This window comes from Myodes glareolus, chromosome 16, assembly GCF_982192425.1.
Source record: "Myodes glareolus chromosome 16, mMyoGla1.1, whole genome shotgun sequence".
In the NCBI taxonomy this organism is placed as follows: Eukaryota; Metazoa; Chordata; class Mammalia; order Rodentia; family Cricetidae; genus Myodes; species Myodes glareolus.
In genome coordinates this window covers 73,624,355-73,640,794 of record NC_142041.1, presented here as the reverse complement: position 1 = coordinate 73,640,794, position 16,440 = coordinate 73,624,355, and the positions used below count along the sequence as shown (strand labels likewise).

Genomic DNA, 16,440 nt, shown 5'->3' with positions numbered 1-16,440 from the left:
TCTTGAGATTTTAATCAAGGAACATTCTGCTTTGTGTGCTAGGTCAGAAACGGTTGTGAAATGAAATTATTACTATTTATAAAACAATTATGTGTGTGTTACTTAGCTTAGGCTGCCAAACTACATCAGAAATTGGCTATCTAAACTATAAAATTTATAGTCTCATAATCTGAAGGCTGCAAGTCTAAGATCAAGGCCTAGGGATTGCTGAGTTCTAGTCGGGAGCCTCTTCAAGTTTGTGGATGCAGGATTTTTTGCACTGTCTTCGTCTCTGAGAGGCTACTGAACAGCTTTGCATTTCTGCTCCTACAAAAGCTCTAATGCCAGCATGAAAACCTCAGCCTCAGGAAGACATCAACTGGTAATGATCTCCTAGTCTCCAAACAGCTTAAGTTGGGAGGGGGCTGGGGGCCTTAGAGTTTCAAAAGGTTAGTTTTAGGGAAGCAAGCATTCGATTGAACTTTATCACTATTATCATGATGGGTAATTTTGTAAACACATTTTAATATACTATTTTAGATATTTTTAAAAAGGTAATATGACTACTGACTAAACTTTTTAAGTTGTGGTTTTCACAGTGGAATTTTCATTTATTTGAATTTGCTGGATTTCAAGTATTAGAGTATTAACAAATTAGTAAACATTTCAATTAGCCGTAAAATCTTTTGTGTTTTGTTGACTGATATTCTAAAATAAAAAATTACACTGTTTTACAAATTTCAGAGAGAAAACTGTCATAAATGTTTTTTATTCTTTTATTTGTTGTAAAAACATTTGATAGATGTAAAATTTATAGACAATCCAGTCTTTTCATGTGGGTTGTAATATATAGAGCTGTGCAACTGCCATCTGCATACTCAAACGCGGAAGAATAAATGTGGGTACTTAGTCCAAGCCCTCGGAGCACAGCGGCGGATGGGGACGAGGTGCTCTCCAGTCTCAGTCCGCACGCACGCAGTCTCCCTGCGAACAATCAACAGCACAGTGAACAATAAGGACGTTTCTTTCCCACCAAACATTGCTGAAAATGAGATGAATGGTAAAATGTCGTTTTATTACTGCTGGATCTTGTTGAAATTTCTGCTCATTAAAAACCAGAATACAAATAATCTTAAGACACTACTGGCCACTATTGCACACTGTTCACTTAACAGATATTAGGTGACTAAGAATGCACTTTTTGTTTCACTCTGACTTCGATTTTCATGTTCTTTGGCTATAAAGAGACAGTTATCGACAGGGGGCCGGTTACTACACACGAATGACTGCCCTTTTGGAGAAAAACCTCGGATCTCTTTGGCAGATTTTTGTTCACTTGCTAGTCCAGTGGAGCTAACATGTATTTCACTGACTCGTGGAGCAATATTTCCACGTCAGCAATCTTTCAACAAATTTGGGTTAGTCACATAGATTTGTAGGACAGATATTATGATGTGTTGTAATATTATTGAATAAGTTTTAATTCATTTCAGAATAATTATGTAATTCAGGACTAGGTTGAGGAATGAATGGCAAGAATTTGATGATGAAAAGAATAATTTATTTTTTTTAAGATTTATTTATTATGTAAACAACATTCTGCCTCTATGTATGCCCGCATGCCAGAAGAGGGCATCAGATCTCATTACAGATGGTTATGAGCCACCATGTGGTTGCTGGGAATTGGACTCAGAACCTCTGGAAGAACAGCCAGTGCTCTTAACCACTTAGCCATCTCTCCAGCCGAAAAGGATAATTTATTAGGCCAGAACGTACTGGATTTGAAGTATGTGACATTTGTGGAGAATCACACACGCCATTTTCATATATACACATAAATAAAAAATATGTACTCTTCTGCCATAGTAAATATTTAAGAAAATAAAAGTTCTTATTTGATGATGAGAGTAAACTATTTTTCTTTTTCTTTTTTTTTTTTTTTTTTTTTTTTGCCTCCCCTCCAGGGGAGTAAAGCAGTGCTTTGGATTGAAGTTGGGGCACTGTACATGCTAAATAAGTACCCAAGCACTGAGTTACGTCCTCAGATGTAACTGAGTTTTAAATTATTAATTCTATTTAAAGGTCATAAATAATTACAGCTTTCAACTGTTCTCCCTTGAGCTAACAGTCCATCAAAAATTTCTGTATTAACTGTATTACCTCTTTATTTTATTTTTTCTGAAACTAGGTTTGCCTATTTTTCCTTTCAAATGCTTATAACATACAAATATCTGTCTTCTGCATTTTATTTTATTTTTATGTGCACTGGTGTGAGGGTGCCAGAGTCCCCGGAATTGAACTCACAGACAGTTGTGAACTGCCATGTGGGTGCTGGGGATTGAACCTAGGCCCTCTGGAAGAGCAGTCAGTGCTGTTAAGTTCTGAGCCATCTCTCCAGCAATTACAATTACAATGTAAAGGGTAGTTAAGGCTTGGTTGTGGTGGCACATGCCTTCTGTCCCAACACTTGGGAGGAAGAGGCAGGCAATCTCTGTGAATTTCGAGGCCAACGTGGTCTACAGACTGAGTTTCACGACAGGCTCCTAAACCACGGAGAAACCCTGTCTCAAAAAAACCAAAACCAAACCAAAACAACAACAAAAAAAGTAGTTAAAAGACGTTTCAAGGATAGTTAATCCTCTTATGATAAGTGACATGGCTCATCGCACACATGGCACAGCACTATGACAGATAATGCAAAGGCCTTTTGAAAGTTTGTATCCTGTAAAGTACAAATAGCAAGTGCAGATTGTATGTAAACATACAATTTGCATGCACACAGCAGAATGATTTTGTCTTGTACTTCTGTTTTGCCAAAGAGGATACATAATATGTGATTAAAAACATGCTGCCCTGGAAGAGTGGCACTGACAATGTTTTCCATTTTGCCATCCATTTTTAAAGGTAGCATTCAAAGCAATGGTTGTCATCAAGTCTCTCTTCTCTGTTCTCATTTTATCCTCCCATTGCTTTTCCTTGAACCCTCCCATTCTACAGTTGTTTCTTCCATTTTGTCCTTCTGCTTTCCTATTACATGTACTCCATTACTGTTTTTCTGACCCCTGTAAAAGTTCTTCATTACCCCCATCTTGATACATGATTTACAAATATACAAGCACACATGTAAACATAATTTATATATATAACTTAGTTCTTGCATGTGAGGGGAAATTAGTATTTTTGAGTCTGTCCTATTTTGCATAACAATGATTTAATCACACTCATTTCACTACAAATGTCAGTTTTTCTTCTAAAAAGCTGAATAAAATTCCAGTGTTTATGTACCACATTTTCTTTTTTTTTTTAAATATTTTTTATAGTTTATTTAACTTTATTTTATGTGCATTGGTGTGAAGGGTGTCAGATCCCCCGGAACTGGATTTTCAGACAGTTGTGAACTGCCATGTGGGTGCTGGGAATTGAACCCGGTTCCATTGGAAGAGCAGTCAGTGCTCTTAACCTCTGAGCCATCTCTCCAGCCCCCAATACCACATTTTCTTTATCCTTCATCTGTTGATGGTCAACGAGACTGGTTCCATTTCCATAGTGACTAATACAGCAATAATCACCTGTATGCTATGTTCACTTAGAGTCCTTTAGGTATATATCCAGTGGTGTACAGCTGTTATGTGGCAGGAATCTCCATGCTTGACTTCAAAAGTCCTTGCATGAGATTACATTCTCTCCCATTAGTAAATTAAAGATCCTCTTCCCAGCATCCTTCTCGCCCCCACATCACCAGCCTTTACCTTCTACTTTCTTGAGGATAGCATTCCAACTGGGGCGGTATGGACTAGCAAAACATTGAAGTTTTTGGTGCTAAACTTTTGTAGCTCGTCGTATTTCTACCTCTGTCACACAGCTTTTGTTTTCTATTTTATAAGCTGTCTTTTCACTCTGATGGTTGTCTCTTTGGCTGTGATGAAAATTCTTGATTTCATATGATTCCTATTTATTAATAAATCATGGCATTATTTCCTGTGCTGTTGGGGTCTTTTCCAGAAATTTTTGCCTCTACCCATTGATAAGTTAGGAATGTTGTTTTTTTTTTTCTTCAGAAATGAAGTTTCAGAATTGTAGATCTTACATTAAGGTCTTGATTCATTTTTTAACTGATTTTGTGTAGGGTAGTTAATATTGGCATACTTTTACATTTATAAACCCAATTTCCCAGCATCATTTGTAAAGGATTGTTTCTTCTCTAATGTTTATTCTTGAGAACTTTATCAAGTGTTAGGTGCTTCTAGCTCTGTGGACTTCCTTCTGAGTCCTATGACCTATTCCTTTGCTCTCCATGCTTATTATTATACCAGTGCTATGCTGTCTTGTTACTGGGTTCTGTAATGTAAATGGGCATCATATTATGGAGCTTGCACTGCTGTCAAGGACTGCTTTAACTATTCAGAACCTTTTGTGCTTCCACTTGCATTTTAGGATTGTTTCTAGTTCTGTAAAGAATGTCATTGGGTTTGATGAAGGTACATTTATCTGTAGACTGCTTTTGGTAGAATCGTCATTTTCACAGTATTAGTTCTTCCAGTCCTTGAGCATGGATGGTCTTTTGATCTTCTAGTATGTAACATTACTTCTTTAGTATCTTAGTTTTAATTGTATAGGTATTTCTACAACTAAATCTGATTCACATTTATTATTTTTTATACTCTATTGTGGCATATAGATTTTAAAAACTGCATGATGTTTATGTGCAAGTACACACATGTGTATTTATGTGGCGGTCAGGGAACAACTTGTGAGAATCAGTTTTTTTTCTTCCACTATGTGAGTCCCAGGGACCAAACTCAGGTACTCAGGTTTAGCACCAAGTGCCTTTACTAGCTGACCCATCTCACCAGCTCAGCAATGAGATTTTTAATTCTCACCTTCACTAGGGTAGTGTTTATAATCTGATATGTGAACTTGAAGTCATACATATTCATGGATAGAAATCATGTATATTAAAATATAAAGGAATCTAGTTTGTCATAACAAAAAATAAAGAATATACTGGAGGAGCTGGAGAGAAGGCTTGGCAGTTAAGAGCACTGGCTGCTCTTCCAGAGTCCCTGGGCTCAATTCCTAGCATCCACTTGGCAGCTCACAACATTCAATAATTCCAATTTGAGGATATCTAATACCCTTTTCTGGTCTCCATGGGTACCAGGCATACACACGCTGCACAGATTTACATGTAGGCTAAACATTCATACACATAAAATAAAATGTAAGAAATAATATACTGGAAACATCTACTTAAGCTCCAGCAGCTCTTAAGTCTATTGTGGATAAAATAGAAAACCAGATTGTGGTCACTCACTGAAACTGGTGCTACTGAGACCTGTCTCTCATCCCTTACAGTATGGGTACTGGGCAGCAGAAAAAGATTCCCAGCAGAAGGAAATACTACAGATAATTAGGACCACCCTATCATTCCCACTCTTCTGTATGACCATACATGGTAACTCAGATGAGTCTGTCAACTGAACCATTACCACAGTATTGTTTTTATCCCACTGTATGTACATTGCTCAATTATTTGTTACTTTTTTTTTTTTTACTTATCTTGTAATAATAATATTAACCCTAAGACATTTAGCATTATCCACATCAGTGATGTGTAAATGGTACTAGAGTTGGGTGACTGCTCTGTATTCCTGGACACCTTGACAAAGTGTGAAGATTTAAGCTGTTATCCTTCAAAACATTCAGGACATTGTCCCACGCACAAGTATACTGGGATTCCCAAGGGTACCAGTTGAGTTATCTTTACTAGTTATTATTCAAATTATTCAACTAGCCATCTGAATATAACATCTCAGTTTGAGAGAAGCTCAGCAGTCTTGGAGAGTAAATCATGGCTTTGGGAATTTGGTTAGTTGTATAGCTTCCATGCAGGGAAGTAAGTGCATATTAGAACTCAAGTTCATAGCAAAGTGTCTAAGTCCAAAGATCACTAAGTTTATTTGAGGTACTTTAAGTCAAGAATTTGACTTATAGATCCAAAGATAAACTTCTGGATAGAAAATTATTAGAGAAAATCCCCTAGATTCAGAAAACCAAATGATTCCTAAAACTTCTGATATTTCAGTCAATGTATAAATTATCTGACACTCCTCCTCCCAAACAATGGATTGCTGACACTGTTTCTAATCATACCATAATCTACATTCCTATTGTAGAATTAAGTGTTTCATTTCTCCTTCTCACAGATAGGTGAGCCCAGATACTGCCAACAAGCAGAAATGTGTACTCAGGATCACACACTTCGAAATAATTAAGCAAGGTTCATGGGGTATTTGCTTCCACAGGGCACACCAAGGGCTCCATAGCCTTCCTGAAACATCCTCCATATTGTAGCACCCATGCTGATAAATCTGAGCCAAGCAAATTCTGAGCTTACCACCAGATAGAAAACTTATGAACGCACGAAACTGGAAGTATCAGACATTGGTTCTGATAACAATCAGACTTACTGTCAGCTACCATTTGAACTCACGTATTATATTTAATTGACTATTAACAAAAAAGCACAGGAATTGCATATAACACCATCCTTTGGTATATATGAACAGATCTTAACCTGAAGTAGAAATTATGTTTATCTGAGATTTGAAATAGTAGGAAAAGCAGAGTAAAAAAGATGAGCTACATTATACTGTAATGACAAGCTGCAACCCTCAACCACCATTTGCACTAAAATCTTCCTGCACAGAACCATTTGTATAGTCTATGCTACCATAATCAAATCACACAAATAGACCAAGACTTGATTTGACAAATAGTACTACTGATGATATTTGTGATCTGGGGTAGCAGAAATATTGTTCTGGTAAATCGCTCTATCAAAAAAGACGCTATAGTGGTTGTGGCGCACGCCTTTTAATCCCAGCACTTGGGAGGCAGAGGAAGGCGAATCTCTGGGAGTTCGAGGACAGCCTGGTCTACAAGAGTTCGTTCTGGGACAAGCACCAAGGCTATAGAGAAACCTTGTCTCAAAAACCTTTGTCTCAAAAAACAAAAACAAAATATATTACATCTGAAGACTATATCTGAGGTGAAAGCAGGCAAATTAGTATAAGAGCGGTATAGAAACTCCAACAGAGATGGAAAGGCCCTACTCAGGGCAGATACTTAAGAACTTTGTTTCACAAAGCAGTGATAGGTCCAGAGCTAAAGGTAACTGCAGAGCTCTGGGTCAGCCAACGCTTCCTACATGTGAACATTAACTCCTATCACCCCATGCTCCTGTTTCAAAGGTAGGTCTTGGGAGAGGGAAGCTCGGTAGGAGAGGTGTGCTGAGCATGTGAGGTTGTGCTGGGGCCTGAGAATTTTTGTATGCTTAGGAAGTTGCCAAGTTATATTCTCTTGGTTCTCTGATCACATGTTGAACAGCTAAATTCTAAACTATGACACAATTATGCTATTTTCTAGAACACAAAAGAGCAACAAAAAATCAGTTTACAATGTCTTTATACATAATACTGACACATGAAGATCAACACCAGGAAGGTGATATCACACACTATAAACACTGTATTAATAAAGTCAAATACACTTAACATGTTGATTCCTCCTGACCCGACTCTAAGTGGTGCCCCTTTCCATCCTCTAGATGTTGTTCTTATTCTCCTGAGGGGTAAGTGAGTATCTGAGTATTTTCAACTACCAACATTGTAGAAAAATGATCCAACCTGGCCATAAAATACAGTAAATAACTCAAATTTTCTAATATAGATGATTTCAAAATAAAATGGGAAATTTGAGCAAATGCCTCCTGTCCTCTATAGTAACAGGAGACACCTTACAAGAACATATTTATGAAATTCTCAAGTTAGGCATGATTTTCAGTCATCAGTTTCATTTGATAAACTGATAGAGAGTTACATTTACTGCACTTATTAGAGTGGTTAGCTTGAATTTCTCCATTGTTTCAAATAAACTCAATCCCTTCGGGGAAAGTTTTGAGGTTGGCTGTATACAAGTTCAAGAGATTCTACTTCAAGTGCTAGAAGAAAGCAGGAAACCTGGGTCTGGGTCTTCTAGGTTTGCCTCTCCCAAGAGGTAACATCTGATTTGTGACCTGCTTAAGGGTTAGTAACTAGACTCCTAGTATTTTGATGTCATGAGTGGGAGCTGGATGGATGGAGTCCCTTCCCTTTTTGGCTGTGATTATCAATCATAATGTAGCCTAATAACTTTCAGAACTCATGCATAACCCTAACAGCTTGTCCACTCTGGTGAGACTACATCCTTTGGCCAGAAGAAAAGGGAAAAAACCTGACGTGTCCACACCCACAACCATCTACGGAGTTTCATCTGGCTGAAGTGGAGGTGCAGAAAATGCAGTCCCTGCAACATCATCCAGGCCTTTGCTATTGTTTGAGGTTTTTGTTGAATACTTCTTTTATTGCTATACCTAATTAGGACTACTTCTAGAAGTTTTAAAACACTTTTACCATCAGGATTATTTTTTCTGGTAAGGTCAGTAAACCCCTTGTAGCCATTCAAATGTAGAGTCTCCAGTGTGGCTCAGGCTGACATTTTGACTCACTTGAATCTCCTGGTTGTGAGCTGTGTGCCTAGATAGGCATTTTAATGATTTGGGGGGCTTACTTTCCTAGTTAATACTGATTATTGTGTGCATCTGAGCACTAATCATCTTCAATTCAATACTCCTGTAATATGAACAAAACACACATTACAGTTACCAAGCTTCTGGTATTTTCTGTTATCTTCTATGGTATAAATTCAACAACAGTAATTTCTGCCAGCTAGCCAAAATTCTAATCTTTTATATAAAAATTTACCTTTTGTAGTAAACCATTTCCTTTGTTGGGTTTGAGTTGTCAGGTATAATTTCCTTTCTGCCTTAGTTTCTTTGGCATCTTTCTTAGAGGGTTGACTGACAATGTATTTTGTAAGTCTTCATTAATCTACTAATGTCTTTCAGCTATTTTGAATTCTTTCCAACCTGTATATTCTGTATATTCTCTTGTTCCCTTTCAAATTTCTTGAAGTGTAGCTGACATTGTAAGGGTGAAATCCTTTTATAATGATTTTTTAATTAAAAATTTATCTGTTGGGCCAGGCAGTGGTGGTGCACACCGTTAATCCCAGCACTCAGTTCGAGGACAGTCTGGTCTACAAGAGTTAGTTCCAGGACAGGCTCCAAAGCTACAAAGAAACCCTGTCTCAAAAAATAAAAGAAAAACAAACAAACAAAAAATTATCTTGGTTAATTATTTAAAATCAAATTTAGTAGGTTTGCAGCTATTCTTTATCTTGCTTCCAGGATTCCTATTACATGTTGGTTTCTCTGATATTAGCCCAGACTGCAGTATGTTGCTCAGCTGTAAGAACATACAAGACCCTTTCCTTCAAGAACACTTATTATTTGAGTTTTTACTTACTTTTAAAATTTAGTTTACTAATGATACTAGTTTTCAAATGTGTTATATTTTCTTCCTTTCAGAAATGGCACAGGAGTATATTTTCCAGTGTAAGAGGTGGCGGACGTGACATAGCAGTTCAAGACATGCTAGGAAATGAAGAAGTCTCTTCATGTAGTGACTGAAAGTGTGGATGATGGTAGGACTGCAGTGCTCTTCTAGATCAGACAATATTTATAAAAGTATAAATGTCATCTTTAATGAAACAAATACAACAGAAAGGAGAAAACTGAGCATGTGGAGATAGCTACACCTGCTTTCTGAATGACAACACATTTTTTTTAATCATATAGACTTTAAATTTTTGGCTACATGTTAGAGATGCTTTGAAAGAGCAGAGCTACATCAACTAAAGGAGAACCCATAAATATAATCAGTTCTGCACTAGCACAAGTAAACAACAATAATCACTTTCTCTCCTCTCTACTCAAATTCTAACCTTCCTTTACAAGTCTGCAAATAAACGTGTAATTACCAACAAGGTACATACAGGACAAAGACAAGAAAAAGTGCTTGAAGTCTAGTTATTATGATAGGTTATTCTAATATATATAATTATCAATAGTTTATTATAAAAACCCTACACATACAATTATTTCATCAAGTCTCTTAAAAATTCATAATGAAATGTGTAGAAAGAGACATTTCAAAGTCATAGCAGTTACTACGGTTACAGTATTTAATTATTTGTACAATAGGTCTGTTGGTCCATTTCAATTAAATTTGTTCCCACAAACATCACATTTCTTTCTGAATTTCACTTAGAGCACAAGCAAGTTGCTTAATTTTTCCTTCCATTATTTTTTTGTTCTTGCATGTTTCTTCCAGAAGTCCTCGCATTTCTTCTTCAACTTGCTGAACCTAAACCAATGTATACATTTTACATTTTAATTTTCTAAAAAAAAATTTAAGTGCATTTTGAAAGTCAATGATGTATTTTATGTACTCTATATAATTTGTGATTGATTAAATGAAGTTAGCAAGATGCAATTTTTTTTTCAAATGATAGAACTGAAAACTATATAAAGTACTTTTAAGTGTATTACCTATTTAGTCTGAAGATTCCTCTGAAAAAAAATAAAACAATGTGTTTACCTGCATTTTGAGCTTAGAAAATGTGAAATCCCTGTTTTATAGAGAACAGAAACCCAGTGTTCTGATTCCAGCATCCCACTGCTCTGAGCAGCCTGCCAATGCTGAGCTCAGCGTAAAACATTTACCACTTAAAGACCTCGAACACACACAACTTCCCTCCCAAAGCAATCCCTCTTCAATTCGGTCCCTCTACCATTTCTAAAAGTCTGTCTTTCACCTCTGAAATATAATTTTACCATCCATTCATAGTCCACATTCCCTAAGATGCTTGTATAACATACTACAGACTTCTGCTTGATTCTTCTATGTAGCTCACCATGTCTGACACAGCTATGAACACTTTCTTCTATCAATTCATTACTCACCTTAATACAGATCTTCTAATTTCATTTCCTTTAGAAAATAACTTTTCCTAATTTATTTTTTAGATTTATTTTTATTATTTTATGTGCATGTGTGTTTTGCCTGCATACATATACATTTACCACAATCATGCTTAGTGCTAACGGAGGTAAGAAAAGGGCATTGATTCCTTGGGACCAGAGTTACAGTTGATTGTGAGCCACCATGTGGGTGCTGGGGACCAAGCTTGGGTGCTCTCCTAGAGCCTAGTGCTCTCAATTTTAGAGCCAACTCTCCAGTTCCAACGTTTCCTAATTTAAATTGTCACCTTGGTCTGTGACGCCTCAGGATCTATATACTTCCTGCGTCTGATTATTTTAAGCTCTGATTCTATTTTTCTAGTTTTTTTTTAAAATTTAAAGCAATTTTGTTGCTTTAGTACACAAGACAAATTTACGCCATTAAGAACAGACTGTGGATGACTCTTAATTCCAGCTGGATGGAAGGACCCACTTAATCTTATAATAAGGAGTCAATCGGTGAATCCGACTCTATCAGAATCAGGTAGAATTTAATATCCATGTCCTTTCTGTTCATTTCAGAGGCTTGGGAACAGGAACTGCGTTTTTAGTTACATGGTAGAGATCTTCAGGATGATCAGGAGCAAAGCCTTTGGATTTAAGTTACATCATGAAATAAACCATGCAGCACCAGGAAGTCCCTCAGGAACATCCTGAAAAGAGAAGCTTGTAACTTCTAACACAATACAAACTTAACTGTGTAATAACCTCAGGAAGCAGGAACAGGTTATTAACTGTGTAATAACCAGAGTTTGTCTGTCAAAAACCAACATAAGAAAGCATTTCTTGCTTTTGTCTGCGAGGTCCTTGGAACCCTGCAGGAGACCCTGCTCCCGTGCTGAGGGGAACTGGAGAGGTGAGTAAGGGACTACACGGCCAGATATCCTGAAGTGCCACTCTCTAGGGCAGTCCCGAGGAACTGAATCCACGCCACCTCCAATTCCCTAAGCTTTTCTGGCCATCCAGCGGGGAGTTCCTGCTGCTTTCTTTACCCCATTCCACCCTGCAGCAAACCCGCCTTTTCATCAGAAAGGTCCTTGAAACCCACAACACAGCCTGTTTCAGGGCTGAGGGGATCTGAGAGCCTGCAGCAGTGCTGAGGGGACCTACATGAGGGCAGACCCAAAAAACAAAAACAAAAAACAAAACAAAAATAAACAAAAAAACTCCCCAGTACTCAGTCAGCCACAGCAAGGATTGGACCAAGACACTAAGACTCTGCTGACCCCATTTGAAGGAAGAGATGGTTGGTGCCAATGCAAGAATGCCTCCAACATTCTGAAAAGCAACATGATAACACCAGAATCCAGCGAACAGGAAGAGTTGAACATCCTCACCCAAAAGAAGTAGAAGAAATCAACTTTAAACATAACCTTATGAAAATGATGCAGACCTTTAAATAGGAAGTGAAAAACTCCCTTAAAGAAATGGAAGAGAAAACAAACAAAAAGTTAGAAGAAATTAATAAATCCCTCAAAGATATCCAAGAAAACCAAGAAAAAGCAATCAAACAGGTAAAGGAAACAGTTCAACACTTGAAGACCGAAATGGAGATAATAAAGAAAACACAAACGGAGGGATAGCAAGATATTGAAAATCTAGGTAAACGAACATCAACTACAGAGGCAAGTATAACAAACAGAATACAAGAGAGAAGAAAGAATATCAGGCGCTGAAGATACTATTGAGTAAATAGACTCATTGTTTAAAAAAAGCAACAAACTCAACAAATTTTTAACACAAAATATCCAGGAAATCTGGGACACCATAAAAAGACCAAACCTAAGAATAATAGGGGTAGAAGGAGAAAACCCTAGCTCAATGGCCCAGAAAAATAGAATCAACAAAATTATAGAAGAAAACTTTCTCAACCTAAAGAAGGATATCGCTATGAAGGCACAAGAAGCTTACAGAACACCAAATAGACTGGACAAAAAAAAACAGAAAAAAAAAACAAAACACCCTCTTGCACGTCATATACTAATCAAAACAAAAAACATACAGAATTAAAGAAAGAATTTCAAGAGCTGCAAAGGAAAAAGATCAAATAACATATAAAGGTAAACCTATCAGAATTACACCTGACTTCTCAATGGAAACCATGAAAGCCAGAAGGTCCTGGATAGATGTGTTGCAGACACTAAGAGACCATGGTTGCAAGCCCTGACTACTATACTCAGCAAGGTTTCTTTTACCATCAATGCAGAAAACAAGATATCCAATGACAAAAACAGATTTAAACAATATGTATCCACAAACACAGTCTTAAAGAAAGAACTAGAAGGAAAACCTCAACCCAAGGAAGCCAGCAACATCCACAATAGCACAGACATCTGTTAATCCTCCCCCAACACAACTCAAAGAAAGGGAAACACACAAACACTACCACTAAAAAATAACTGGAGCTAATAACCACTGCTCATTAATATCACTTAATATCAATGGACTCAATTCACCTATAAAAAGACACAGGTTAAGAGAATGGATATGAAAACAGAATCCAGCATTTTGCTGTTTACAAGAAACACACCTCAACCTCAAAGACAGACACTACCTCAGAGTAAAGGGCTGGGAAAAGGGTTTTCAAGCAAATGGACCTAAGAAACAAGCAGGTGTGGCTATCCTAATAATTAACAAAATTAATTTCAAACTAAAATCAATCATAAAAGATGGAGAAGGATACTTTATACTCATAATAGGAACAATTCATCAAGATGAAGTCTCAATCCTAAATATCTATGCCCCTAATATAAAAGCACTCACATATGTAAAAGAGACATTATTAAAACTCAAATCACACATCAAACCCCACACACTAATAGTGGGAGATTTCAACACTCCTCTATCACCAATGGACAGGTCAACCAGACAGAAACTTAACAGAGAAATAAGAGAACTAACAGATGTAATGAATCAAATGGACTTAACAGACATCTATAAAATATTCAACCCAAATAGGAAAGAATATACCTTCTTCTCAGCATCTCATGGAACCTTCTCAAAAATTGACCACATACTCGGTAACAAAGCAAACATCCACAGGCACAAAAACAAAATTTAGTAACCATCTGTGTCTTATCGGATCACCATGGAGTAAAGTTATAATTTAACAACAATATTATCCACAGAAAGCCTATAAACTCATGGAAACTGAACAATAAACTACTGAACCAGCCCTGGGTCAAGGAAGAAATAAAGAAAGAAATTAAAGTCTTCCTTGAATTCAACGGAAATGAAGACACAACTTACCCAAACCTATGGGACAATACGAAAGCAGTACTAAGAGGAAAGTTCATAGCACTAAGTGCCCAAGTAAAGAAAACAGAGAAAGCTCACATTAGTGACTTAACAGCACATCTGAAAGCTCTAGAATAAAAAGAAGCAGACTCACACAGTAGGAGTAGAAGACTGAAATAATCAAATTGAGGGCTGAAATCAACAAAATAGAAATACAGAAAACAGTCCAAGGAATCAATGAAACAAAGAGCTGGCTCTTTTGGAAAATCAACAAGATTGACAAACCCCCATCCAAATTAATCAAAAGGCAGAGAGAGAACACTAGAATTAACAAGATGAGAAATGAAAAGGGGACATAACAAAAGACACTAAGGAAATTCAGAGAATCATTTGTTTTTATTACAAAAGCCTGTACTCCACAAAATTGGAAAATGTAAAAGAAATGGACAATTTTTTAGATAAATATCATATAACAAAATTAAATCAAGACCAGGTAATCAATTTAAATAGACCTATAAGTCGCAAGAAAATAGAAGCTGTCATCAAAAACCTTCCAACAAAAAAAGTCCAGGGCCAGATGGTTTTAGAGAAGAATCCTACCAGAACTTCCAAGAAGAGCTAATAGCTAATACCTATACTCCTTAATGTGTTCCATATAATAGAAACAAAAGAGTCATTGCCAAACTCTTTTTATGAAGCTACAGTGACCCTGATACCAAAACCACACAAAGACTCAACAAAGAAAGAGAATTATAGACCATGAACAACGATGCAAAAATTCTCAATTAAGGACTGGCAAACCGAATCCACGAACACATCAAAAAGAAAAAAAAATCATCCATCTTGATCATGTAGGCTATCAATGTAATCCATCATATAAATAAATTGAAAGAAAAAAACCATATGATCATTTCATTAGATGCCAAAAAAAAGCATTTGGCAAAATTCAACACCCCTTTATGATAGAGGTCTTGGAGAGATTGGGGAGATAAGGATCATAACTAAATATAATTAAAAGCAATATACAGCAAGCTGACAGCTAACATCAAATTAAATGGAGAGAAACTCAAAGTGATTCCACTAAAATCAGGAAGAAGACAAGGCTGTCCACTCTCTCTATATCTCTTCAACATAGTGCTTGAAGTTTTAGCAATAGCAATAAGACAACATAAAAAGATCAATCTGATTCAAATTGGAAAGAAAAAAGACAAACTTTCATTATTTGCAGATGATATGATAGTGTACATAAGTGACCCCAAAAACTGTACCAGAGAATGCCTATAGCTGATAAACACCTTCAGTGATGTGACAGAATACAAGAGCAACTCAAAAAAATTAGTACTCTTCTACACACAAAGGATGAAGAAGCAGAGAGGAAAATCAGAGAAACATCACCTTTCCCGATAGCCACAACAAACAGCATAAAGTATCTTGGGGTAACACTAACTAAGGAAGTGAAAGACCCATTTGTTTTTGAAGAAAGAAATTGAAGAAGATACCAGAAAATGAAAAGATCTCCCATGTTCTTGGATAGGAAGGATCAACATAGTAAAAATGGCAATCCTACCAAAAGGAATCTACACATTCAATGCAATCTCCATCAAAATTCTAACAAAATTCTTCATAGACCTTGAGAGAACAATAATCAACTTTATAAGGAAAAACAAAAAACCCAAGATTTCTAAAACAATCCTATACAATAAAGGAACTTCCAGAGGCATTACCATCCCTGACATCAAACTCTACTACATAGCCACAGTAATGAAAACAGCCTGATATTGGCATAAAAACAGAGACGTTGACCAATGGAATCGAATCGAAGACCCAGATATTAATCCACAAACCTATGAACACCTGATTTTTGAGAAAGAAGCTAAAACTACACAATGGAAGAAAGTATCTTTAACAAATGGTGCTGGCATAATTGGATGTCAACCTGTAGAAGAATGAAAATAGATCCATTATCTATCACCATGCACAAAACTCCCAAATGGATTAAAGATCTCAAAATAAATCTGACCACACTGAACCTGATAGCAGAGAAAGTGGGAAGTAGCCTGCAATACTTGGGCACAGGAGACCACTTCCTATGTATAACCCCAGTAGCACAGACAATAAGAGCCACAATGAATAAATTGGACCTCCTAAAACTGAGAAGCTTCTGTAAAGCAAAGGACAGAGTCATTAAGACAAAAAGGCAACCCACTGAATGGGAGATCTTCACCAACCCCACATCAGACAAAGGTCTGATCTCCAAAATA

General features: G+C 36.7%; 1 protein-coding gene across 3 annotated transcripts in view; it reads right to left on the bottom strand.

Annotated features, from left to right (window-relative positions):
- Positions 1-741: 741 nt before the first annotated feature.
- Positions 742-16,440, bottom strand: part of Lrrcc1 (leucine rich repeat and coiled-coil centrosomal protein 1) — a 40,302-nt gene continuing 24,603 nt past the window's right edge. For 2 of the 3 annotated variants that reach the window (XM_048420071.3, XM_048420069.3), the window contains one exon: positions 9,599-10,286. In XM_048420071.3, coding sequence (XP_048276028.1) covers positions 10,164-10,286 — 123 coding nt within the window. In that variant the 3' untranslated portion in view covers positions 9,599-10,163. Of the gene's footprint in view, positions 964-9,598; positions 10,287-16,440 lie in introns of those variants that run through there. The other variant, XM_048420070.3, reaches the window with a different exon arrangement.